General features: G+C 49.7%; 1 protein-coding gene across 1 annotated transcript; it reads right to left on the bottom strand.

The window, feature by feature from the left end:
* Positions 1-25: 25 nt before the first annotated feature.
* On the bottom strand, positions 26-27,552 carry PKP1 (plakophilin 1). Its single transcript, XM_048926309.1, has 14 exons — positions 27,465-27,552; positions 26,596-26,696; positions 18,294-18,718; positions 12,281-12,425; positions 10,603-10,810; positions 9,854-10,031; positions 8,056-8,170; positions 7,634-7,789; positions 7,354-7,530; positions 4,952-5,105; positions 4,268-4,454; positions 1,327-1,411; positions 341-441; positions 26-185 (listed from the first exon to the last, which is right to left on the bottom strand). Exons 2-13 carry the CDS (start codon positions 26,689-26,691, stop codon positions 370-372), a joined length of 1,998 nt encoding a protein of 665 aa, XP_048782266.1. The 5' UTR covers positions 26,692-26,696; positions 27,465-27,552; the 3' UTR covers positions 26-185; positions 341-369.

Consider the following 27,552-nt stretch of genomic DNA (forward strand, 5'->3'; position numbering starts at 1 on the left):
TCTCCCCCTCCCACCCCCCCCCCCAAAAAAAGAAGAAAATGCTTAAAAATATCAGTACGATCCACATGAAATCCGTATGTTTGGTTTGCTTTACAGTTGAGTTTAACTCACAGACACTCCACATCTTTAACATCCTAAGGAGCTGTGAACGGGTTGTGTTCCTGGAGATGAACCAATTCCAATCTCTGAAAAACAAAGAAAAAGAAAGACCCAGATATTAAAGCATTGATGATATCATTTCGTTTCATCCACACCCAACTTTCAGTCTTTTCCCTTGCCCTGTCCCCAGTTTCTGTGCCCCCATGCCACCCTTCCCCATGGATGAGGGCCCCATTCTCACCTGCAGCCCAAATGTGTGTGGAGAGGCTCCTAAAATCTGGAAGGAAGAGTCCTGAAGGTCGTCCCAGCTAAAGATCCCATCATGTTCTTATCAAATCCTTGCTGAAAAAGCAGGTGGAAATGGAGAGCAGTGAATGTGCAGTGCTTTCAGAATGGATAGCTATCAACTGCTGTGGAAGACCCCCCTCCATGGCCAATTCAAAAGCATCCTTATAAAGCGTGCCCCATTCCCAAACAGACTCCTCCACTCTCTTCATGTCCTCAACAACGAGTGGTCACTGTCATGGATGGACCTTCTTGGATGGACCTCCCCTTTCTGCTGGGCTCCTCCAGCTCTACCAGGGGAAATCTTCCCTTGGTCCTTTACTGAATGTTAGTTTATCTTATTGCCCATCCTGGAAAAATGGCACAGATACGTGCATGGTGCATCTCTGCTTGCAGACTCCCACCCTGATGTGCACCCAGTGCAACGATCACCTGCAGGAGCACCTGCACGACCCAGTCCCACCAAAACGAGTGGGCAGCACCAGTGCAAAGCTACACCAGCTCCCACGGAGAAAGTCCCTCACCGTTAAGAGAAGAACAATATTCAGGCTCTCTCTGCCTTCCTGCCCCTGGGGAATTCCCCTTTGTGGATGTTACTCCTTCTCTTTAATTTAGCCATTTGCTCTGTGCAGGTGCTGCTGTTGGTGAGCTGGAAAAACCCATCTGGTTCAAAGCGAGCCACAGGGCTGGGATCTGGCTCTGCGCCCTGACTCTCCAGCACTTCTGCAGTTTCTGTTGCGGGGTGTAAAATAAATCCTAAATATTCCTCTTAGGGGCTGTAGAGGTTATTCTGACTATAGGGGTGATGTGACCACAGGGTAGGGCTACGGGTGCAGAAGAAAGTGGGAGAAAAGAGAGAAGGAACCTCACAAAGATCTCTGCAACCTCATGGAGTGTTGTGGGGCTGTGCCACCAGCCAAAATGCAGAGGTGTTCTCCTTACCTGCTTGAGCACACTCTGGAGCTCCCTGTTCGACCAAAGGTCTGTCAGGAGGAGGCGAGCAGCTTCAGCTGCTTTTGGACAGGAGCTGGGAAGATGAAAGCAACATTGAGGAGTTATGGACAGCCACAAAGCAGCACCAGGAGCCACCTCCAGCCAGGCATTCACTGGCTTGATAGATGACTGCCAATGAAATCCCAGAACCATCAATACTCCCAGTTGGAAGGGACCCATTGTTGAGTCCAACCCTTCGTTGCTCCCCCAGCAATGTTACGTGACAACATGCCCTGGGACCAGAACAGAACAAGCAGGAAGGGAGGGTTGGAGCTCAAGAACGGAGCTGAAAAAGTGCTTCTGGAGTGTGAAATTTGGGAGGGTGAGGAAGAGAAGTGGTGCCAATGCAGACTCCATGGGGACGCTGTGGGCGAATCCCTCAGGAGGGCAGCACAGGGAAAGGCTCTGCGCTCACAATAACAACTGTAACCAGAAGTCCTTGCTCAGCACAAGTTAATAGATACTTGCTCACGTAACAGCTCCGAAACCATGAGTCATAACAGTATCTTCTATAATTCTGGAACATTTCATATGACAACCCAGATCTAAACCTCAGTGCCAGCTGTTATCGCTGCTCCTGATCTGCTGGACCATGTCCTGCCTTTGGGAGAGTGCTGAGCCCTGCGACAACCCCAGCCTGTCCCAGTCACGGGGAGCAGGATCAGACCTCCCTGGCTGCCAGCATGGTACAGCTCCATAAAGCCACCATCCCTGGAAGGCTTTCAAGAAGAGGGTAGATGTGGCACTGAGGGACGTGGTTGGTGGACATGGTGGGGATGAGCTGGGGTTGAACTTGGGGACCTTAGAGCTCTTTTCCAACTTCAGTGATTCTATGGTCCTCTGCTTCTACCAAAACGCGTCCTCCAAACAGTGCACTGGGCTAATGGGAAATGGGGCTGGCAGTGTGGGATCTGCAAGCATCATCCTGTGAGTGTGAAAACCCAATGAGCAAATCCAGGGCATTTCCCTAAAAGACACAACAGATGATACCAAAATCTTCCAGCCTACAAGAAATGACCACACTTAATCTGGTCGGAATGACCGCATGGGAGATGCAGATCGTGTTGCTGGCACTGCCTGGAGGACTGGAAGAGCAGCACACAGCAAGAAATTCTTGAGCAATGCTTTGGGCCAAGAGAAGGAGCTTTCATTGCAAAATGGTTCCTCTGGTTATAACCATCCCATACTCTGTCATCAGAATGACCACACTTAGAAAAATGTTGTGGCTGAAAATTATAATCTGGCCAAACAGCCATTGAAAGCAATGAACTCAGAGGTATTTAGGATATGCAATATTTTGCTAACTTGGATTGAAAATAACAGTGTGAGCACACGCCATCATCACTCTGTGTCATAGAGGAGGATATATGCAGGAGACTGAGACAATTATCTAATTGGGATGCAACAGGAAGGAGAAGAAACCACAGCAATCAGATAAAGTGTGGAACTGTTTATGCCTTTCACTGAGAATACACCAGCATGGAGCATCAGGGGAAGGGAGCCCAATTCTGAGGGGTGCTGGTTGGTGTCTGGGAGGAATGTGGGAAGGGAAAGCGTCCATAACTCATCTGCAGCCTGCGAGTTATGTCTAAAATGTGACTACAAGAGTGTCTGCAGGGAAACTGAGGCAAACCAACAGAGAAAGCCCTGCAAAATGCTCACAGTGCAGTACGGTGCTCCCCATGGGGATTCGGTCACCGCTGGGATGTTCTGTGCTCTCTATTTCTGCTGGCTGTGAGGCTGGGAAAGGGGAATCCAGCAGCACGATTTGGGGAGCATGGGGTCTGCATCCAGCATCGCCAGCAGCCCTGCAGGAGCTGTCGGGTCCAGTTACTGCCATCAGGGAATGTGAGGCTCTTTCTGACATAGGAATAGACAAATGCTACCCTGAAATTTCCCGTTTGCCTTCAGAGAAGTACAGGGAAGTGGGAAAAGTTAGCTCCAATTTTTAGAAGGGACATGGTTTCCATATCTGGAAACAGCTCAAACTCACATGGGAGTTTCTCAGGAGGAATTTGTGACACCGTCAGGAGAAATACACTGAAGACTTCTCTGGAGTTCAGTAACTCTCACAGTTAGTGAGTCACTGGAAACAAAGCTCATCATGCTGAACAGCCCAGGCAATTTCAGTACGCATGGCCCTGGTTGTGCAACGCTCTGCTGAAGCAGTAATGAGCTGAGGACTGGTCTGAGGGAGCCCAAGCGGGACTTCAGGCAGAAGTTAATGCCATCCATAACAATGAAGACTTAGAAGAGGGCAGGGTTTGGTGTTAATTGAGCTTGTTGCAGAGTGGAAGCATATAAAAGCAGTGAAGTGATTGATATTAGTTGGCTGAGGCCCAACCTAAACAGAGAAGCCACTGGTAATGACTGAGAATCTCCTTGCTGCCATAGAACAAGAGGTAAATTGTAAGTGGTTTGTCAAAAGATGATGGAGAAGGCCTGTGAATGTCTTCTCATAACAGAAAACAATAGGCTGCTTGCACAAGGTATTTCAAAGCCAGATGGGAGGAGAGATGAGACTCTTGGAATGGAGATATGGTCAAAGACTGTAAGCTGCAATTTGGCCAGAAATGAGCACACAGTTCGGCAAGAGTTGACAAGCTTTTGCATGGGGCTGTAAAAGGTACAGAACTCAAACCATTCCCACAAGGACAAGTGGCTAAATCTGCTGAGACCGCTCAGCTGTTGAAGTTCATGGAGTACAGATGAGTAAACCAGAGGACCTACGTATAAAACCTGTATACACCTCATCACAGCTGTGTGTTGGCCATGTGAGGTGAGTGCTCCAACCAAAAGATGAACCAGTGTGAACATTCAAGCCAAGCACAACCCCCGTAGAGCAGCAAATTTCCTGAGACCCTCTCCATGCCTTCTGCCCCAGACTCACCCATTTCGGCACAGGCTTACTACATTATTGAGCATGTTGCTTGTCAAGTAACACTTTCCCAGGTGTGGGTTGGACATGATGAGGTTCCTCAGAGTGTAACAAGCTGATGTCATGATCTCGCCATAGCTGTTGGTATTTCCAGACTGGAATGACAGGAGACGTGATACATCTGGGAGCACCTGGTGAGCTGAAGAGGCGGAATGTTCCAATCAACACTTAAGTAAACTCAGCACAGGTGGATGAAATGATTTGTGTTAGCATTATTCAGCGCAAGAATGCAGCGTTATTCCCCAAAGGAGGCACTAATAATGCTGGATGATATCAGCACGGCAGCTTTAGCTGGTTTCCAGAACTACGATGAGGACCTCTGGAAAGGTAATGATTTGGGTCAAGTCTGGCTCAGCTCCCCAAATGCTATCATCTGCACTGCATCCTCCCAACCCTGCAGATTCATCATTACCCATTCAGCACACCATCTGCTTGTAAAGGCTGAGAGAGCATGCATTGTGTTAAGCCTGCTTATATCACCTGTACTGGTCCTTTGACCAGAACAAATGACACCATTTGCCCAGTGTGGGAGCTTGGCTGAGTCCTATTACAGGGTTTATAAAGTGAGGAGAGCAGATATTAGAGAGGTAGAAACTAGACATGGTACTGAACTCTGCTGTGGTGGAAATGGCTTACCCATGGTTTTGTGCAGGATAGGATGTCGGGACATGTTGCTCAGCAAAGAAGCACCAGACCGGACAACTTCGGAGCTGTTGGACTGCAGGAGCCGTGCGATGCGAGGCAAACCTTTTTCCTTCACCCCAATCAATTGGCTCATGGCATTGGACATCTAAGAGACAGAACAGCAATGTCTCATGACTTCCAGTGCTGGAAGAATGCACCTGCAACCACGTGCAGGTCTGGACATACGTGGCCATACTACAAAATAAGCACACTTTCTCCTGCCTCAATCCCACTTACTTTGTCATTTACTCCTCCATAAGTCAGCCTCTCATCCTCTGTCATATGGCAGGGATTTCTGTTCTCTTTCTAGAGGCCTGAGGGATCTCCTAACCGATATTCTCAACTGATGGAGAAATTTTACCTTTCATGTCCACTTGCCCTTGCTCAGCTCCCTGCCATGCCACAACTAATAGGCTGCTTTGGAATAGAAATGGCTAATGACACCTCTAAATAACGAGCTGAAGGACAAAAATAAACATCTTGGAACGTGATTTCATGTTTGCTTACGTAAGTCTAGAAGATCTTAGGGCGTAGCCAATGCAGCTGAATGCTCTGGACTTTGAAGCACATACCATTAATAAATTGCCCACTTATTAATAGAGTTTAATCTGAACTTCTCAGCTACACGCCATTAGATATCATCACACTGCTGGAGTGACACACATCCATCAGCAGTGAAGTGGAGATGGAGGGAACAGGCTGGGAGGCACCCCATTGCGTGGGCTGACACCAATGTCCCTCCTGTGTGCCAGGAGACACATGCACTGCATTACAGATCCACGCCAGCAACTGAGACGCATACAGCTGAGGCTGAGGAGAGGTTCATAGTCCTCCTATAACAGCTAAAGGGCTACAGTAAGCTTTGCAAGCTTCTCTCTGTTTCTCTCTCCTTTAAGCACCAACAAATGCAGCAATCCACCCCAATTCCAGCTTTGAGACGGAACAAAAACTGTGAGAGAAGACCCTAATGTACACCCAGGTCTGTTCCAACCATCCTGTTCCAGAAGGCTGAAACAAGTTATCTCAGCACTGCTGGGGCAATTCTTTGTTTTCTTTCCCAGCCCCCAAGAAGCCACTTTTGACTGATGAAAGCCTTTTTGTTTCCATGGAGCAAATAGCTCCATGTCTTCGGTTAACTCTACCCATATTGAGACAACCTCCATCCTCGTTGTTAGCGAGGCAGTTTAGTTAAACCAGAAGAAAAAAACCCAAAGTATTTCACATTGAGAGGCTTGTAACCCAAAAGAAAGCCTTGGAACCGAAGCTCCCAGCAGGTCAGAGCTGTTAATGCCATCCAGCAAAGGCTCCAGCAGTGAATCACACCGAGCTGCTGGGTGGAACGCCCCGCACACGTGACACACCTCTCCTACGTACAAAATAATTACCCCTTATCTCCCTCGCCATCTTATTTAAATTAGAATTGATGAAGTTTGACACAAACAGACAAGTCGAGGTTTGCCCACGTGAGCGCAGCCTGTGGGGACATGCAGCAACACTGGGCACTGCAACTCGCCCTGCTCCAGCCCCTGCAACGCCCACAGCATCACAGCCTGTGTCACCTTTGTGCTGCCATACTGAGGTGTCTACAGGACATCTGTCTGTGAGGGTAATTCCACCAGCAGTTGTGATGTGACCGCAACCCACAGCACAACCCATCCCGTGATTCCAGCCTCCTCTCGCTTCAAACACACATGCAGGCAGTGCGTGCACATCCTTCCTCTCTCCTGTAAATGACACCTGGCCACATGTGCACATCTGGAGTCATTGGTGTCTTGCAGGGAAGGTGCCACTACCAACAGATGTTGGTGTTACAACCAAGAGTGGAAATCATACGATTGTAGAATCAGAACGGTTTGAGTTGGAAGGAGCCCTCAGAGGCCATCTGGTCCCATTCCCTGCCATGCATGGGACACCCCCAGCCCCAGCAGTGCTCACAGCCCTGCCCTCGGGGGGCTGCGGGGATGGGGCAGCGCCGCCTCTCTGTGCAGCGCCTCACCACCCTGACAGCAAAGAGCTTTTTCCTTATATCCAATTTGAATCTCCACTCTTTTAGTTTGAAATCACCTCCCCTTGTCCCCTCACACAGGCACTGCTATGGAGTCTGTCCCTTTCCCCTTTCAGATACTGAAACCTGGAGGAGCTCCTGGAAAGGCACACGGACCTGGGATGAATCCTTGGAGTGCTGACTTTAGCCTCTGCAAGGACTCATCTTTGGCATTTATAAGCACCTGAGCTGCATCATCAAGTGTGGAAAGCCCTGCAATACTGCCCTGAGGTTGAAGGAGGCCATTTCTGCTCCTCACCACTGTAAGGTGCTGGCACGTTTGGCCACATGTGTGCAGAGGAGTGCTTACCAGCCCTCGGCTCGCAGTGAGGTTCTGCAGGGCTCCAGCACAAGCCTCCAGGGTGGCATCTTTCTTGCTGTGATCCATCAGGGACAGGTAGGTGCGGATGGCATCCGAATGGTACAGCCAGCTGGGTCCCTTGGGCTTAAAATCCTCTTCAGGGAGAGGGACACCATACTCATCATTCTGCAAAGAGATGAGACATTGGAAGCTCAGATCCGGCTCCTCACTTGCAGTCCCTGCTGGGAGCTGAGGAGCACATTGCCAAGCCCTCTGCATCATGTCTTACCTCCATTTTGCCACTCCTGCTGTTGAAGCAGCCTGTGAGAGTTTTGTCCATGTAAACGCTCCGGGCCATGTGGTTGAGTTGGGTGTATTTGTTGGGAACTTCAGCATCCAGGCGGTAGGAGAGGTTGTGCAGGATGCAGATGCAGTTCTCCACAGACTGAAATCACCCCCAGAACAAAAATGCAAGTGTCACATTTGGTGGAAACACGAAGCAGCACTGCATACAGCTGCATGAGGACACACGCCATGCCATAGTTATATTTTTAAAAGTTATACTGCATGTTTGGTAAGGGAAAGAGCAGCCACAAAGAGTCCCACCCCCTCTCAGGCCTGCTTGATAGGATTTTGGAGCTACCCCCAAAACTGCAGTTATTAACTATGGGGATGAACAGTAGTAAAGAGCTGTGGAGCAGCAGCTGGTACCTTGTCATCAGGTCGGTTAGAAGCCACACAGTTCTGGGCGTAGGTCATGACAGAATCAATCAAGCCAGGGTAATTTCGCATGGTCTGACGTCCCATGTCTGCAGAACTGAGGTTTCTGAAGAAAGTCATTGCAGAGCAAGTCAGGAGAGAAGGAGGGGAGAGGGTTAGTTGGATTTCTCTAATCTCTATCAAGAGACCTTGGACAGGGTGCTGGCTGAATTGACTTGCTGGGCTTTTTTGGAGATTGATCAAGGCTCTCACACTGGAGGCCTTCTATAGCATCACTCTTGTGCTGAGCACCCATGTTGCTCATCTGGATTGGTTTCATCTGAGAAAATTCCTCCTAAGGAATTTTGCGTAGATGTATTCCTAGATCAGCAGTATTTGGCCTTAGAGACACACAGTGATGTTCTGTAGGCTGATTGCCTCCTTGGAGGTCTGTCTGATAAAACAAGAAGATGGAGTAAAGACTATCTGTTATTCTTGGGAAAAGCAGGAAGATGCAAATGGTTGTAAGAGTGGATCTGCAAAGGGTCACAATCAATGCTTAGAGAGATGGGGGCAGACGTGCTGAAGAGGAGCAGTGGGACTGACCAGGTTGTAATGCATCCCTGAGCACACTGCCAGGCTGCTGCCAGGACAGGGGAGTTTTTCCACTAGCAGGAAATGACTTTTTTGCTTTTTTTTTTTTTTTTTTTGCTATTTTTGCTTCTTTTTTTTTTTTTCCTTCCCTGTTTTATTGGCTTGTAGCTTGCAAATGAAAAACAAAGAGAGGTTGGCAGTCATTGTGAGATATTCACTCCAGGCGTTCCAGAACTGGATTTGATGTTTGCTGTGATTTGCAGCCTCTTCATTAACATGAATTCATCTGCAATCCAGAAATTCTTGAGCAGCAATGGCTTGAGCCCAGGGCAAACCCAAGGCTCTTCTCATCCCCGTGCATGCCACATCCCTATGATGTGGCAGTGCTGTGAGTCAGATGAGTGGGGGCTCCCAGCCTGACCGTCCTGCTCTCCTGCAGCCCCACTGAGCTCCTGACTGCCCTGCAGCCCAGCACAACTCGCTGCTGGATATCCCTGCCTCCAACTGCATCCCCAAGAGAGAGCCTAGCAGGAGTTGCACTCCATGGAAAGCTCCTTTTACACTACCACCATACTCTTCTTCCCTTATTTTAATGACTTATTTTGTGGCAGCGCATTGGGTTGGGATTGTCTTAAAAGCGCAGCGCTTTGCGTGCATCACAGCATGCAGTTGCAGGGCAAGGCTGCCTTTCAGACCCGGTTCCCAGCTGCAGAGGACGATAGCATCGCGTCTCCAAGGGCCCATGCTGCATTCAACCATTTTGTTTCACAGGCAGATACGGCTCCTGCTGGCTGCATGTCTGCTAAGGGTGCGGTCGGCACTAAGCTCCCTCGGGGAGAGCTTCAGTTGATGAAAGTACCTAATTATACAGGGTTGGTTTTTTTTTTCCCCCCACTTGTTCCCAGTGAGACAAGGAGCTCACATCCAAGTGGAGGAGGGCGGTAGGAGAAACAGCAAGTCAGGACGGAGATCCTCTGCACAAGAGCTCTGGTTCTGGTGCGGAAAAGGGAGCTGCTCTGGGCTCAGCCTGCTCCTCCTCTTTGTGGGTGACCCATCTGACAAGCAGGCCAATGCACTACGAGCTGCCAGGTCAGGGCTGCCGGGCACAGCCCAGTGCAGTGGGACTGTGCTGTGCCAAAACAGTTATTAAAATGAGTGGGGAAATGTTTGTTTTGCCCACGTAGAGAATTCAGTACGGCCCCGCGTGCCGACTCACCTCAAGCACCCTGTGGCATTGAAGAATACTTCGGGGTCGATAATTTCCCTTGTCCTGTTGCAGCCACCATCGGACCAGCCAGAGAAAGGGATGATAACACAGTCTGTCAAGACGGGGAGGGCCTCTTGTATCAACTCCTCTTTCAATTCATCAGTGGAGGAGAGGTTCCAGAGCAGACCTAGGAAGGAGATGGAGATAAGCTCAAGTCTTTGCCTATCCCTGTAGGAGATGGGCAACAGGAACACAGTATCATGTGGAGATGTGCACCTAAGCATTGTCTCTCCTCCCAGAATTGTTGCTTCCTGCTATTAGGTTGCAGGAGGAAAGCATTTCTCCAGGAATCTTGTGAAGGTTTGCACACAGGGCCTCAGGCAGAGCTGAAAGTGACCTGCACCAACAAACTTGGATCAATGCTTCAAGAAAAGATGAGACACCAACCAGATAGCCAACAGGGTGCAGGAAGGCAAGAGAGTGTCCCAGCAAACACAAAGAAACCTGAGATAGAAACAACCCCAATGGGCAATTGCAATCTGGGGAAACCCCATGGGACACTGAAGAGCCAGGACTTCCCCTGCCTCGTAACTTAGGTCACGATTTCAAGCAATAGAAGCACAAAACATCCCCTTTCCAGTATGGCCTTTTGTGCGTCAGGCAACGTGGACAAATGCAGAGAGGGGGGTGATCGCTTTGGGGGCACGAGGCCGCTGTTATCAGTGTTGGGCTGACATCAGCTATGGGGCTCTGTGTACCTGTCAGTTGCTTCTGAATTTCGGTGTTCCCCGTCCTCCTCAGGAGGCTCACACACTCCCTTATCCCGTTCTGCCGCCGGGTTTCTATCTTGTTGGTTGGATTCCTGAAGACCAAATTCCGGAGGGCTCCGGCTGCCGCCCGCTGTACGTTTTGGTTCGTGCTGCGCAGCAGCTCCACCAGCTTGGCAATTCCTCCGAGCCGATAGACCTGGACAGGGAAAGATGTGCTGACATCAGAGTGGTGCACAGAGCATCACCAGCAGGACAACTACAGCTGTCAGCGTGATGCAAGGAGTCACTGTGCTGCCTGCTGATGGGGCTGGCAAGGAGACCTGGCAGGGAGGACAGGCCAGAGCCCACAGGAGGCACCAGGTTACAGCTCAGAACTGGATGCCTATGGGTAACAGCCCCGTGAGGAAGCCTTGGTTGATGTTAATGTCAACTTTTCCTATCTCTGTAAGTTTACACCGGGCAAAAATGTTGCCCTGCCTATGCATAGCCGTGTATGGCCAGCCATAGTGGTGTAATGACATGACACAGGGACTTATCTGCATCCTGAAATCACAGGATGGTCTGAGATGGTCAGGGTAGAAGGTGAACACCCTGGAGGTCAGTGGGCCATGCTCAGTATGAAGAGGGACAGGCATGGATGGACCCAGGGAATCCCAACTTCCAGGACAACACACAAGTGCAGGGGAGGTGTGAAGGCAGAGCACATCCCTTCACATCCCTCCAAAGCTCCAGCTGAAGGATTCTCCCTGTGCCAGATCAGCTGGGGACGAGAGCCACATGGAGCCTCCTTGGACACCCAAACCTTTTGGCTGGAGATCTGCTGACAGCAGAAAATGAATGAGTGCATTTTAAAAAGAAAAAAAAAAAACAAAAACAAACAACAAAAAAAAACCAAACCCAAAAAAAAGCACGCTCTGGGATGACTCATCTACCTGCTCCAACACATCTTTCTGGGAAGTGATGGGACAGGTTCAGTGTTTTCAACGGTAACCAAGGGTGTGGCTGCCCTGCAATTAGTGACTGCACTGTGGAATGGGGTCCCCACGCTCAGCTCAGCTGCACTGTGGGCACAGGGGCATATCTGCACATTGCCAGCTCCACTGCTGCTCCAGAGCACTGAAATCTGCCTGTGTGTGGGTGCTGCTTTGAGAAGACCACGCTGCCATGGCTGCAGACACGTCAGGATGGGGATAAACTGCCTTGGTATGTATTGCTAACAAACCCATTGGCTTCGATGAGTGGCTGAAATGGCATTGAGCAATGCACAGGGAGGAACACAGTGGGATCTGGTGCAATTTTTGTGGTTCTGACGCTGAGAGAGCAGGACATTCACATGGAACCGGGTGCAGTGCCATCCAGAACACCATGTTTGGGTGGCTGCTCCCATGCATATCCCTTCAATCTGCACCACAGCGTGTTGGGGTGATAACATGGTCAGAGTCTCTGCTGCTTGGTAACTATTCCCCTGTGCTAAGATACTGACCTGCCCTATAATAACAGAAAGTGGCCACTAAGAGGTGAAAAACCCACTTAAGTTATTCCTGTGTGGACTGATGTTGTTTGAGGCTCCATCAAGAGAGCCTACAGATTCTTGCTATTGAGATGCACCAATTTTGCCCATCCCACGTGCCATCACATCCAGTAAGCTCTGAAGGAGTTTGCTCACCTCTTGTTTGGCAGACTCATCCTGGAAGCAGGTGTGCTGGAGGTAATAAGCCCCCATGGCCTGGTATTTGTCATCAGAGGAGCACAGGAGCTGTATGGCTTTCTGGATGGTCATTGTGCCACCATCTATCTCGTCACCACATATTCTGTGTCAAAGAGAAAAGCAGCATTGATTGAGTTCTCAGCCAAATAGGCTACTTTAGTACTGGGGGTTATTAGGAAGGAAAGAAGCACAGAAAGCCAAAAATCATCACTTCACATACAAAAACATTGTGCAACCCTACAGCATCGCTCAGACTCAGAAGAGAGATGATAAAGGAGGAAAAGATACAGCAGGTCACCAGGGCTAATGGACTGCGGATCCACTCCATCAGCAAAGCAGAAGAGACAAAATCTTGGTTGGTGTCTAATTATGTCTAAGGTGGAAGGATTAGGAAGGATTAGGGAAGAGAGAACCAGTGCTCGCTGTTGTTCACATAGAAGAATTAGTGGACAGGAATGAAACCATCCATCAGGTTATTAGGACAATCTGAAGGAGGCAGAGGCTTTTCCCACAGCATTTAATCCTTTGATGTGAGATGTGGTGGAAGCAAAAATGTGAGAGCAGCTGATGGTCTCAGAAGGTGAGGGCAGATCCCTTAGGAAAAGGAGACAGGCACGTCTGGAGCCATGGGATGGACAGCCACTGAGCTCATGAGATGCTGCTAACAGCACTGGGAAGGTGTAGGAGGCAATGCAACAGGGGGGTGTGCTTCTGTTGGCAGTCTCCAAGCCCTCCAGAAAAGCTGTTCATCATCCACCATGCAAGGAATCTGCACACAGTCTGGAGGAGGGCTGTGCACCCCTGGGTTGGAGCAGGAGTGGAACCTTGGGTATAAACCCCTGAAGATTTGTTAAGAAATATCAAGCCTTGCTCTCTTTGGCTTGTATTTATTCACCAGTGCTGACGTTTGTCCCTGATGTTTTAACTCTGTAAAGTCAGAAATACGTACAAACTTTCATGCTGATGAAGGGGCTCTGGAACGCTGCGCTCCTGACTGTGGAATGGCCACAAAACATTCAGGACGAACAGAAGCCAAACCCAGAGCTCCCAGTTGGTTATTACTGCCTCACTGGTGACAGGATACAAATGGGAAATATTTTGTTAGCAGTGAATGAAACTGAAGAGTGTGGGAACTTGGCTGGGATGGGTTGACAACACCAAACAATCCCACAGCCTCTAATAAAAGGATTTTTAATAAGATCTTGAAATGAACCTTATATTTAAGGTATTAAATATTGCTGTGAGAGTGCAGTGTGACCTTTTGGAGGCACAGGATATGCAGAATAGGTTTGATTGTTCCAAAGAGATGTAAGAACACAGCTCTATAAAGGACGCCCAGAGAAGTTCGCCACCTCTGGGAGCTTACAATTAGATAAAATAATTCCTCCTCAGATATAAAAAGTCTCACCCCCCCACAGCACCAGCGAACCACCTCCACAATTCTACAGCAAATTTCATACAAAATATCAAAAGCCAACAATCATGCTGTGCACAGCAAGGCACAATGAAAGACTACACGTGAAACTGCACCCAGTGGAAAGTCCTCATTTAAGCCCCCGTGTAGTCAGTGGAGAGAAATAGAACATTCTGCTTCCGTGTGCTCACCATTTACCCTAAGACAGGAAGATCTGACCCTGGAGGTATCTCTGCCTCTGCTGATGGCGATCATGTACTGGACATTAAGAGTACAGCATCTGAGGTTGGATGAACAACATTCTATTTCTGCACTGAGTAAAGCATCACTTCATCATATGCTTTGTCTTCATTTGAATCTCCACCAGAACTTGGCTCCAAGAGACTTCCATTTCACTTGAGACAAGGAAATGCAGAACTGGAAAGAAGTTTAAACTAGGAACTCTATCCTACCTTCTGTGAGACACAACAGAGCTGGGATGAGATCAGGTCCAGCATGAGTGGCACCAGAGGAACTTCTTTGGGAACCTGACCTGGGCCAGCAGGACAGGGAGGGAGCACATGAGCAGACATACCAGGTCAGTGCCATGCAGCACATGTAACCACAGCGGCGGTGTTGATAACTCTGTTTTCCAAGCTAAGCAGAACCCTAAGCCAGAAGTAATTTCTATGAGAAAGAAGGGTGCCTGCTTCGTTAGTGATCCAAGGAAGGATATTTCCTGCACATCCACTCATAAAATGTCCAAGCCCTTCTTCAGCAGGGAAAACTGGGCAGCCACATCCAGTTCTGCATGGGAAAAGAAGGGAAAAGCTCCATTTCCTCTTCTGGCTCACTGACAAGAGAAATTCACAGAGCATCTGGCTCTCCCACGTGCCTCAGAAGAAGCAGTGGTTTCTCCCAGCTGAGAACATAAGCACCTGGCAAGGCCCACAACATAGGAGATTGTTCATCAGTCAAGGACATTCCATAACCAGATCAACAGCATCGGAGCTACAGTTTGTTCCAAGACAAATTCTTGAAGTAAGGCCATCCCCAGCCTGGGCCAATGCTCCTGGTAGGAAGAGCTCTGAAGGCTGTTCTTCCACAAGGAAGAAGCAATCAGAACAGGGAGACCTCAATTAGCAATGATTCAAGGAGTCAAATTAGATGATCAGATCCAGGTGAGGAAGAGAAACAAATACTTCTGAGGATCACTATCACAGAAAGGCAAACTCTCTAGTTTGATACTGATGCCTTTGGGTCACTGTGTATTAGCAGATTAGTTTGTGCTAATTGGATCTAAGCCTCCAAGCTGTCTGTTAAGTCTACAAGCCCTAGGAGGGGAGGAAGCTAGAAAAGCCTCACAAACGCCACTGTTCATTAACCAAATGAGAGTGAAGCCACTCAAAACCTCGAGTGACCTCAGCACATCCCAGCCCTCCAGAGCCAGGCAGCACTGCAGCAACCCCAGTTTGCTTTGCATGCAAATGCGCCATGCAGACAGCTTCACATAACACAGAGCCAACACTGAAATGGTCATTTTTAGAGGTAGCTTGCCCATGTAAGAACAAAACGAAACCAAGATGTCTGTCTTTTTATGTGCATCTGCTTTCATTGTGTGGCATAGCCCTGGGGAGTTTATGCTTTGATACTGATCTCCTTGGGCTTATCCCAGAAGAGAGGAGGTCTATCAGAAAACACCTCTGCCACCTTCTCTGACTCTCAATAACCGTTCTGTGCTTTTACTGTTCAGAATACTTCCAGAGAGACTGAACTTCTGCCTGGGGATCCGTGTTCCAGGACATACAGCCATAGCCACCAGCAGGTACCCAACACCCTTATCAGAGTAGCACCAAAATATGACACGTTTCCAGGTCTCCTGAAAGACCCCAATCCTCTGAGCCTGGTCCCATCTGATGTCCAAACACTGATGGCAACACATCTTCAAAACAGAGCTTAAACAACAGAATAGTTTTCCTGTGCTTCCAGGTCCAGCTGGAGAAAGAGAAAGGCTCAGATTTTTCTGAGCTACATGAAACATCACATCTTTTATTACTGCTTTTGTTATCACTACGTGGTGAGCCAGGCGGGTGTGGAAACTTTCTATTGTGAAAGCTGAACACAAAACCATGTTTGTTATAAAGGCAAAACCTCTGCCTGAAGATCTACTAGAATATGAAGTCCAGAGCCTCAAACAGGGACTTGCTGGCACCTGTTGCCCAGCTAAGCCTTCCTCCTGCATCTAGAGGTTAACGATGGGGTATCTACAAGCAAACTTCTCCCTTCCCAAAGACCAGGCTACCCAAATCCAGGCTGAGCTCTCCAAATGCAGAGTCCTCCAGCCAGAGAAGTCCTGCACAGCAGAGCCCAGATACGGTCCCAACCCATCTCCAAGGACAACAGCACGCTCCAGACCAAGGCTAACTGCAACCTTCCTGATACTCTATGCAGGCAAATGGCTTTCCAGGTAGATCATCTGTTCAAAGAGGACAACTCCTGAACACGCTTCCAGAATTCCAAAGATGACAGCTGACAGCCTCTCCTCCTATAAGGCGGCCAGCAATGCAGTCTCACACAAGCAGGGTGTGTGCCCCAGCCCAATCAGATTTACTCAGGGGGCACAGCCCCCATTGAGCCGAGGACTGAAGCCCTCATTTCCACACCAGAACCAGTTCTGCCAGATGAGCCATGCCCCAAGCCAGGAGAACTGTCTAAACGGAGCCACTCCCCAGCCAGAGGGCATCCAGCGCTGCAGAGCATTCCTCCCGCACCAGCAGCTCTCCTCCATAAGCACCATTATTCCACAAGTGACTTTTGCAAAGAAACGACCAAGTCTGCAACCCGAGGGCTGTGCAGTGTGATGCTGGGATGCCCCAGAGAAGCCTGCCTGCATGGGACAAGCACCAGCAGACACCTTCCCAGGGCAGGAGCCGACTGCTGTCCTGCAATTCATCTCTCTGTTGTCCCTCCCACGACATTTTCATGGTCTTTAGACAGAAATTCCCTAGGACAAGTTACTTGTCATTTATGGAATGCTTCTGTTTCCCAATCCAGAAGAATTACAAAGCTTCTGGATAGAGCAAGCCAGTGCCACTGGTGCTCTGGGTTGGTCAGGGCTGGTTTTGCATGTGTCGGATTGAAGGGAACTGGGCACACAGGAGGACAAGGTTTCCTGACCACACGTTAATTAATGGGCAAATAACACTTCTTGGCAAACACACTCCAGTGCTTATTCCCCTACCCAATGCAAAATGAAGGAGGTTGAGCAGAGAATTAACCCAGCATTCCAATGTGAAGGAGGGCACCATGTGGGCACTGCCAACTGCAGGAGGGGATTTTCTCCATAACTATAACACATCTGGGTCAGAAGCTCAATAAATATCCCTGTGTGGTGTGAGCTACACCGAGGCAATGCTGTCAGTTAAGCAGCCTCACATTATGTCCTACAGTGAGCAAACTCCCCAGGGCAACAGGGAGCACAAGAAATGAGCTCAAAAGGTTCCAGTTCCTGCATGGGAGGTGAGATAAGTCCTGGGTAGGGCAGGCACTGCTGGACAGTGATGCAGCAGCCCCTGAAGATGCAGACCATCTCTAGCCTGATAAAGCACCACAAGATACCCTCCAAGGCTGCTGTGGGCAGCAGAACACGGCTTGTGCTTGAAAGCTGGAGGCACCGCAGCCACTCGCATCAGGGCAGCTCTTAAATAAGCATCACTTCAATGCCATCAAAGCCCCCAAAGTTTTTGTTTCTGTGACAGCTCTGCTGCAATGCAGATACATCAGCTTGGGGGTGTCTGAGCTCACTGCTGTGCTCTTGTTGCAGCAACATTTACAAGAAGGGACCTGGTGCTGAATGGGACGTGGAAGACAATCCTGACCACTGCATAATTCCTAGTCAATGGGACTAGATGCTCTGGACAGAAAGCAAAAGGAATAGCTTCCGATCTGTCTTAGCTATATCAGTTATTCCAATTAGGCTCTTTTTTTCTTCTAACTTCTGACTCAAGTGTTGTTGTTTTTTTTTTTTTCTGGAACCTGAACTGGAGGAAAGAAGCAGGGCTGGGTGGGAAGGCAGAAGGGAAACATGACTGCTCCCAGGTTCTCAGCTCTGCCCTGAGTCAGACCCTCAGGAACAAATTCCTTCAGCTGTTGTTTTTTTTTAAGGTTGGTTCTCTGCCAAAGCAGAGCAGGGTGACAGCCTGGAGAGACACCCAGACTGCACACCAGCCCTTTTTGCTCTTCACATCCCCACCCTCATCTTGCAAAGGAGCTGACAGCTAAAACCACTGCAGAGGCACCAGGCAGCATCTTGCCCAATATCACACAGCTACAGCAGAGACATTTGCACTGAACCAGCCACATTGGTCTCTCTCCATAGTCCATAAAGAGAAATAAGCCCTCTGAGCATGACTCATCTGACCCACTTTAGATGCCACTGCAGGATGCGATTAAGCACACCGCACGCTTGTCAACAGATCTCCAGTGGCTATTAAGCAGCTCAGGTGACAAACTCAGACGGACAAACCTCCGAAGCAACATCAGCATTTACCCAGATCCATCCCACTGCAGCAGACTTACTTGGAGCCAGACTGAGCCTGTCCATAAACCGCATCCTGCTTGCAGCTCATCATGGGCTGGGCATAGACCACATCGGGCTTGTTGCTGGAGGGGCAGGAGAGGGCCCGTGCAGGCATTTTTTTACTTGTCCTGGTAGTTCCTTGCTGGGTGCTACAGCTGCTGTAGATGCTCTGGCGGTTCAAGGTTGCCTTGTGCTCTGCCCGACCCCCGACCTGACTCTTCCTCAGCGTGCCCCGCGGTGGTTCGCAGTAGAGGTCGGGCTCGCTCCGGCTGCTCTTGATGTTCTGCACAAAGCAGTAGTCGCTGCCGGCCCTGTTGGGGCTGCAGACTGCCTTGCTGTAGTGCTTGCTGCCCCAGCCCTCCATCTGGCTGTAGGAGCTGTAGCGCCGGTTCTCAGCATCCCGCTTCAGGGTCCCGTTGTACAGCTGGGCAACAAGAAAACGGGAGACAGCACAAATTAGGAAAGGTTGAGATGGAGGTCGACGTTGCCGAGCCCACTCACGTGTGGGTATTACAGTATTACATTCCTGTGCCTCTGAGGTGTTTCTGTGACCTGGTCTCCTAGTCATAGAACTACCGAATCATAGAGTCACTGAATATCCCAAGTTGGAAGGGGATCCATAAGGATCATCTAATCCAACCAGTCATCAAACCATAAAGTCTGGAATCATGGAATGGCTCAGGCTGGAAGAGACCTTAAAGCCTTTGTGTCCTGCATGAGGAAGGAAGACCAGACCCAAATTCTTTGCAAAGAAGCGCTCAACCCAAAGCAAACCCACACAGCACCTGAGCTGATTTAAAGCACAGACCCCATGAGGGGTCTGCATGCTGCATACCTCAATTTCATCACAAGTCATGATGTGTTTGTGGGCCAAGCACAGCACAAGCATCAAAATATATGGCAGCACAGCCTACCAGCAGCCCTTACAAAGATTACAAACCCTCTCCTGAAATCTGGGGATGCAGTGATCAGGATTTGGTAACCAAGTGCTTGGAGTCAGAAGTAAAAGTTCCAGCACAACCCTGCCGTACAGCAAGTGCCTCGATCCCAGCTTGGAAGAGCAGGAGGCAAAGATCTTCCTCCTTGTGAGAGATTACATCACTTTTCATCACAGAAAACGTTGAACCATTCCGGCCTTCCAGCACTGCCCATACTTATTTTTAATTTCCTTATGGTATTTGGTTCCCTTCTGCCTGCAAGTTCCTCAGGAGGGGAGTCATGGGAATGAGAAAATGGAAAGATGGAATTCATGACTCTCATCATGCCAAGAATCTTATTTGTGACCAGGTGTGTTCCACTCAGCATTCTGGTGATCAGCACTCCAAGAAATAAACAGGAATAAAGGGAACTGATGGATTTGGTGCCAGAGACCTTCTCATCCCAAAGGCCTGCCTCATCCCCCTTGGGTTCACTCAAGGAAGTTACTGGCACTTGGTGTGGAAAGCCCATGGTGCAAAGGTCCACAGCTGTGCCTATCTGAAAGAAAAAACCCAAACCAATATTTTCTAACATAGAAACACCATGCAAAAGAGAACTTGGTCTCCCGTGCAGCATCACCCCAAATCCCGCTGCTCTGCCCCAATTCATCCCAGCCCTGAGCACGCTCAGCATCATTTCTCTCTCCAACACTCAGCAGGATTGTCATTATGCTAATTAATTAAGCCAAATAATTCCATTAAGAAACTGATCTTCAGGAATGCAGTGAATCCTCTCTGCTGCATCCTGGAGAGCTGCACAGGTAACGGCTGGAAGCATTCAGAACGGGTCAGGAGGCAGAAGAAGAAACCCTTCCATCCAGTTACGCTGGACCCACTTTGCTCTGCCACTTGAGCACAAAGCAGGACTTGAGATACTTTCACTCTGCAGGTTTACATCTAAACAGGTAAACTGCTGGAAGGGGAGAAAATTCTCTTTGCATTTACTCCAGAGGACGCAGAAAAAACCTGTTAGTGCTGCAACATGGCAGGCAGCAGGCTGGGTGCACCCTACGGTGATGCCAGGGGTTTGGAAGAAGAATTTGCATGCAATAAGAAGAGTGAGGATGAGGCACATGGCTGAGCACAGAGAGTCTTGGGGCTCCCCTGGCAGTGGGGCAGCCCCATGGAAACGATCAGGGTGGCCATGCAGCAGAGGTGCTCAGCACCCAGGTCCACTTTGGCAATGAGGGACCTTTCAGTAAGGATCTAACCCACCACAAATGAGGACGTCTTTCTAAGGGTGACACCGTCCTCATTCTGTTCCATTTTCCAGCTGCTCTCTGATGGAACACAGGAGTTGCACTCAATGATCTTTATGGGTCCCATCCAACTTGGAATATCCTGTGGAACCCTCAGGACAATGACGGTGGACATGGCCAATGCAGGACAGCGTGGGGTGGCCCTTGGGGAACCCACTGGCAGGGCTTGCCGCTGGCAGGCTGGAGCAGCAGCCTTTGGACATGAGCCCCGTCACATTGCTTTATGAGTCACTGTAAGCCAGGATTATTTTAGAGGGCTGTCAGAAGCTTGGCACAGCCACAGAGCCCTTGGGCATTTACCAAAGCCAATTCAGCTAACCGTGGAAGTGCCAGCTCGTCATTTATCTACAGCTATTGTTTGCTTCCCAATGTGCTCGGATGGGCTCTCCGCCAGCAGAGCCAGGGAAGGCGTGAGCACGTCCATGCTTATAGGTGGGAATCATCCCTTCTGTATTTCCTGCTGCGTTTCAGAGCAGAGCAGAACATTGTTCTCCTTCCTGCCAGCCCTGGGAAGGGCGCAGCAAAGCGGCCGCCTGTTTGGAAAGTCTTCTTTCTGCAACGCAGGGAGCCCTGAGCAGCAAGTCAGTGCAGGTCCTGGCAGGGCGGGGAGGCCTTTTGCAAACTCATGGGAAAATAGTTCCCGTGTGATGTGAAGCTCATTACCAAAGTCAGTGCATGACTTTTATTGCTGATGCTACCAGATGCTTGGCTGAGCCCATTTTAATCTCTTTCAAGTGGCACGGACCTAATTGGTATCTTAGAGTTCCTCTTTGCAGCAGGAGACTGATCCAAAGCCTCCAAATCGATGAGGAGCCTCCCGCCAGCTCCAGCGGATTTTGGAACTGCTTGCCAAAAAGTCCCTACAAACCCACAGCCAACCCCATCGCTCCTTGATCTCGGCAGAACGCCACCTCTGCTCCTTAGGAGCATCACCAGTGTCCCCATGGAAAATGGTCCCCAAGGAAAGCCAGAGACCTTCACCTCAGAGCAAAGGCTGCAAAGGAACAGAGCTCCTCACATTGTCTCTTTGTTGGACACAGCAATCAGGGAGATAGGGAGCAGAGCAAAGCAGGAGGGAGGCACTGCTGTCTGGAGAGGAGATGTCACTTGTAAAGGTGATGCCATCACAGATGTGGTTGGGAGAGCTGCTTGGCAGCCACCCCCAAACTTCTGCTGTGAGTGCAGAGTGAGCCCTCCCTGTGCAGAATGGCATTAGTGAAAGGAGATCATCGCTCTCACCTTCAGACCCCCTCAGCCACCCAGATTTCCTGACACCCCACATCCCATTAGTGGTGGCCATGTGGGTCAGCTCCACATCTCACACCCTTAGCAGTGGGAAGAAGCAGTGCAGAAGGGCAGGGATTCCCCCACACAGGGCTGGAGGCAGCACAGCGATCCCATCTACCCTGCAGGAGTTTGGAACCACCTCAGAAGAGCAGGGACTGTCACCACGTCTTCTCCCTGGTGCTCTGCAGGGATATGGGATGCTCACATGCAGTGTCCCAGCTGTGAGCATGCTCTTCTAAAGGAGCCTGTGTGTTTGAGGCCAAGCCTTGGGAGCTGCTCATTCATATTAAAACTAGGAGGGGAGGAAAGGGAGCAAAGATGAGCACTGATAGCACACAGGTGCTCTTATCAGGCCTGGGCACTAAGTGCTTCCCCTCACTGCCAGCAGCAAAGACCTGCCTCAAAATTAGCAAATGCGTGTGGAGCACTGGGACTAAATTACCTGACCTCTTAAGGAACAATGACTGTAACATCCAGCACTGCCACCAGTGAATAGATATCTTTAACTTCTCATCCCAACTAGAAGAAAAAAAAAAGGCGCTGGAGAGGCAGTCCCAATGGCTTTGTTGGGCTCTTCTTTTTCCTCCAAAATCCCCGTTTGAGGAGCACAGAGGAGGGCTTGCCCAGCACAGCCCTGTGCTCAGATCTCAGCACTCCTTCCCTCCCAGATAACTGGGTGTTTCTGACTCCTGCATCTGAGGACGCGATCAGTTCATTACCCAGCTCTAATTCTTTCCCTTGCAATTTGTTTGTTTCTAGAGCTGCAGACAGAGAGAAGTAAAGGACTCCGAATAAACACGTCAGGAGCAGCTTCTCCCAGGCTGCAGGGCAAAGCACAGGCAATGCAACATGACCGCGTCCCACCCTGAATGATGGGTGGGGAAAGATCCTGATGCTCCTTGCGAAATGCTTTCACTGCTGCCTGCTACCAGCTCCATTGCAGGGAGAAAAATTGCAAAACCAGCAAATATATTGTTAATCCATTTCTGAAACGCTCTTCCCCGCCTCTCCTGAATGCTGCCTTTTCATCTGGTTCTTTGTGCAGCTCAGCTTTCGCTCCCGATGGTTCAGATAGCTCCTCCAAAGCACAAAGCCTCTTGCAAAACCTCTCAGGGAAAGCAGGGTCTGACTAAGCAGTGATGTGCAGCACAATGGCACGATCGTGGCCCCACCTTCTGCTTTTCCATGGAGTTCCCCTCCTCGGACTCTGGCTGAACACCTCCAAAGCTGTACCTGCACTTGGGCAGACAGCACACTTGCTGCAACTCATGGGCCACCAGACCGTGACAGCAGCTTGGAGCCCAGTGCTGAACAAATCCCATTTTGGGGGTCCTCAGGCAGTGCTCTGGCTTTACACCACCATGCCCTGGCACAGATCCTGCACTGATGGCTTTGGGAGCAGGTGGCCACTCGCAACACAAATTGCATGGGGACGAAGGTCTCCAAGGGTCTGGTGAGCTCAACTGCACCTGGCCCACAGTTACCACAAAATATCACCCAACACATTGATCTGCAGCCACTGGTGTGCCCACTGCTGCATCCCACCACAGCCACTGGGCAAAACAAGGCTGCCAGGGAGGTGGAGGAGTCCCCATCCCCAGGAGCGCTCAAGGAACATGGAGATGTGGCACCGAGGGATGTGGTCTGTGGGCATGGTGGGGTGGACTTGGGGCTCTCAGAGGTCCTTCCCAACCTCCATGAGCCTACAGAATGGGACTGAGGGCTTCGTCCCTGAAGGCTGAGCCAATCCCTGACTTGCGAGGCAAAGAAACTGTGCAGCATGTGCTGGGTCCAGCTCTGTTACCCAGACTGTTACATCGCAGTGCTGTGCTCCTGCGGTGCCACCAACAAGGCCCTCACCACAAGAATAATCAGGAAAAAACCTCTAACTGTGGGCAAATCAAAGGTTTTACCCATAGCTCTTTACCAATCCAGAGAGCTGCCATCAGCTTTAGGAAGCTCTTCCCTTCAGGTCTGTCATTTCTATTGCTCTGGTACAGGAACACCAGCAGCTCATAAGGGAAGAAAACTCAGAAGCAAAAGCTTGAGATTCCCAACAAGATAAAAAACCAGACAAAAGCAGTAAGTTGGGAATAATAGTGTTTAAGAGCTGTGGGTGAGACAGGGTAGATGACATATCTCCTTGCTATGTCATTTACAGTCACCATCTGAAGCAATGCACTGATAAAAGCGGTGTCTAAGCTGCAGCCCTTTGAAGCAGCAGCACGGACACAGGGCCTGTTGCACTTCTCAAATCCCAGAAGTATTCAGAGTAATCTCCCTGATGCTGTACTAGGTTGCTTCCCTGAAATGCCTGAGTTTGCCCATGCATCTCAAAGGCCTTTGGGGCTTCTCAGAAGCATCCCCAGCACTAGGAAGGAAATGCAACTTCATCTTCAGAAATAGATTTACTTTATCTTCTTTCCCCTGGTGAGCCAGAAATCGCAGATAGAAAATGCTTATAAAAATGCTGAGAACCTGCCTGATTTCAAGTCCTAAGTCCACACAAAGTCAACCTAAGCTGGAGGCTGGGAGTGTGGTCTTCTGATACACCTCTGGAAGAAGCAAAACAGAGGTTCCCCAGTGTGACTGGGGAGCACCGTGTCTGCTAAGCATCTGTTAAGCAGATTTAGGCTGGAGGTTATATGTTCCCATGTGCCAATGGCACTCGGGATTCATGGCCCCAGCTGCAGTCCTGTTAGGTGGCTGCTCCGACCATGGCAGGAGATGCATCCAGAGGGCTGACTCATCCTGACCTGACAGATCTCCAAGATAGAGCACATGAATCATGCTGTACCTCTCTGTTGGCTCTGGGAGGAGTCTAGACAACTTGTTAAGACAAAATGGCTGATTTTCAGATAGACCACATTTTGTAAGAGCAATTCTACTGTGAAACTTTCACAAGTCCCAGTCCCTTTTTTTTCCAGCTCCTTTTTTCAGCCCGTATCTGAAGGCCTTCACCAAGAACTTCAGGAACACAATGCTGCTGAGACCTGTGCTACAATGCTGCTGAGACCCGTGCTTCTGGAGAGAGACCCTCCCAGACCACCAGTGCAAAAGAGCCCTTCAGAGAGAAGCCGCGAGCTGCACGAGTCTGTGGTGAACCAGAAGTGAACCAGAAGTGACCAGACTGCTCTGTGGTGTCTATTGGAGGCTCCAATCTGTGCAACGACCACATGAGCCATCTGCCAGCACGGCAGCACCAGTGCTGGACCTGAAGCCCTGTCGATGCACTTCTCGCAGGAGCCACAACAGACAAACAGCAATAAATCATTTAAACAGTACAAATAATTGACTCTGAGGTTCTACCTCTGGCTTGGTACGTCCTTCAGCTGCACATTGCTGAAGGCTCAGACAACTCCCTGGGAAGGGATATCGACCACAGGGGGTCCATGCCTGCCCCAGGGATGCTCTGCTCTTATCCACCGTGGACACTTGGCCTCACACCAGTGAAAGATCACCGTCTGAGATTTAAACAGCTCAGCAAAGGAGTTTGAAACAGCTGACATTGAGGCTGACAGACAGTGTAAATAAAAATTTCAAAGGCGTGCCAGTGCTCCCAGTCCTTCCCACTGAGCACACATTGGCACCCAACCCACTGAGTGACATTATCACTGCCTTAAAGCAAACAAGTGCACCACAGCCATTAGAACAGATGACAGACAAACCTTTGTGAAGCTTAGGAATGCTGATGCTGTAAACAGGCAGAGGATCTGGCAACCAGCAGGAAACACTGCAGCCCTCTGTCTCTGTGCTTGAAGCCAACCCAAGCACCTTTCCTGGTTCAAACCTTTGATGGTTGTCAGGGAGCTGCTTTACAGCCCCACAGTTGTTGAAAGGAGCCCTTTATTTTTCCTGTATTCAAATGCCAGATCTGGGAATCGCACCTCTTTACTTTACAGCTGATGAAAACCAGGGATGAGCAGAATACAGAGCCCAGGTGGGGGGCAACACCAGCAACACGCAGTCCCAGGAGACATGAGTGGCTCAGAGAGCTTCCCAGTGAACCGAGTGCCACCAAAGGTGGCACCAGGACCTCTATAGGACACATAACCCCTGATTGCACAGACAAGTACAGTCTTACACCTGCATTTTCTGACAATCTGTAACACAATATGTTCTCTGGGAGAAGCAAAGCACCTCCTTTCCAGTTTCAAAGAACACCTTAAAAACATCTGCACTGTGGCACTGGCTGCCCAGGGAGGTGTGGGGTCCCCATCCTTGGAGATGTGGCATTGAAGGATGTGGTCAGCGGGCACAGTGGGGTCAGATTTGCAGACCTCAGAGGTCTCCTCCAACCCTAAGGATCCTATGATATACTGTAGGTTATGATGCAAACTCCCTGGTATCCCCAGTCAGCTGCACTGATTTTGTTCAATTAAGTTTCTGTGCACAGAAATAGAAATTGCAGCTTGGATGATGCGCTCCAAGATCTTAAAGTGAGACCTCTTAACTGAGATGAGAGTCTGAACCTATGGCCTTCAGACAGCCGCAAACACTGTGTGCTGTTGGGATATCAATCCCTGAGACCAAACTAAAACTCATCCACAGTAAAACCCCCAGCCACATACAGCACCGACATCAGGACCTTGTTGCTATTTGCTTCAATCTACGGATCCTCTCCCTCTGTATCGAAATCCATGCTGGAACAGCCACAGCCATGCCTGACCTCTCCCAGAGAAACTTCTGCAGTGCCTTCCCACCCAACACCTGCTGGAGGACGCTTTGTGCAGGTTACCTCAAGAGGATGCCACAGCTCCCAGATAAAAGCATCTTACCGGATATCCCCAGCTGCTGTTTCCCATTTGGGTTTTGGTGTAATAACTGCCCCGGGACGTCCCGTAGCCATAACCATCAGCTACACAGTCGTACATGGAACCTGTAAATGGAAAAAGCACCGTCAGTAGGAGCGGGAAGCAGCAGACCATCCCAGTCTTTTCCTCGCAGTGAATTTAGATCCTTTCATCTTATCACTGAAGAATAATGGAGTTAGGAAACCTATAGGAAGCACAAGATAGAAAGTCGCTAAGTTGAGCCCTTGCCTTGCAGGCAGCCCAAAGATGTTCGTTCCAGAAAAGCTCCTAGAAACTGCAGCCCCAGACTGCAAGTAGCACCTGAAGGCCTTCAGCAGAAAAGACCAAGTGCCATAAGATCTACCATGGGCAACAGCAGAGCGGGTCAAGATCTCAGGCAGTGCCTCAGGTCTTACATGAGAGGGACGGGATGCTGTTCTGGAATCACAGAGTTTGAGTTGGAAGGGGCACTGAAAGGCCCTCTGGTCCCATTCCCTGCAATGCAGGGACACCCACAGCTCCATCAGTGCTCAAAGCCCCATCCAGCCTGACCTTGGGTATCCCCAGGGACAGGGCAGCCATCGCTGCCTTCAATCTCCATCCCCACTCTCTAACAAATCACACCATTCATATTGTGCCTTCACAGAAGTGTGTTAGACTCCATCATTACAAACACAGGCTATGATCAGCACTAGAAGAAATTCATCCTCTTCCTAAGCTACAAATTCCCTTATGTAATGCAATGGAAAGTGCAGCAATGACAGCAGAGCAGCAAGGTTCTACACTGCAGCAAGTAGGAATCTGCTCAACTGCAACAACCACAAACACAGAAACAAAGGAAACCAGCTGCTTACCTTCAGAAGGCCTCAAATATACAGGGACTTCCAACAAAACACCCTTCCCTCCACTGCCAACCTTTAAATGAGGGCTAGGAAGAGGTGA

The sequence above is a fragment of the Lagopus muta genome, chromosome 24, assembly GCF_023343835.1.
Source record: "Lagopus muta isolate bLagMut1 chromosome 24, bLagMut1 primary, whole genome shotgun sequence".
Lineage (NCBI taxonomy): Eukaryota > Metazoa > Chordata > Aves > Galliformes > Phasianidae > Lagopus > Lagopus muta.

What these genes read in the sequence shown, in the direction of transcription:
- PKP1 (XM_048926309.1), bottom strand. Translation starts at nt 26,691, where the DNA reads ATGTACGACTGTGTAGCTGATGGTTATGGCTACGGGACGTCCCGGGGC. An exon ending in CTAACCGACCTGATGACAAG is followed by an intron (nt 7,790 to 8,055) that starts GTACCAGCTGCT and finishes GGGTGATTTCAG; the next exon opens with TCTGTGGAGAACTGCATCTG. An exon ending in GCAGGAGTGGCAAAATGGAG is followed by an intron (nt 7,531 to 7,633) that starts GTAAGACATGAT and finishes ATCTCTTTGCAG; the next exon opens with AATGATGAGTATGGTGTCCC.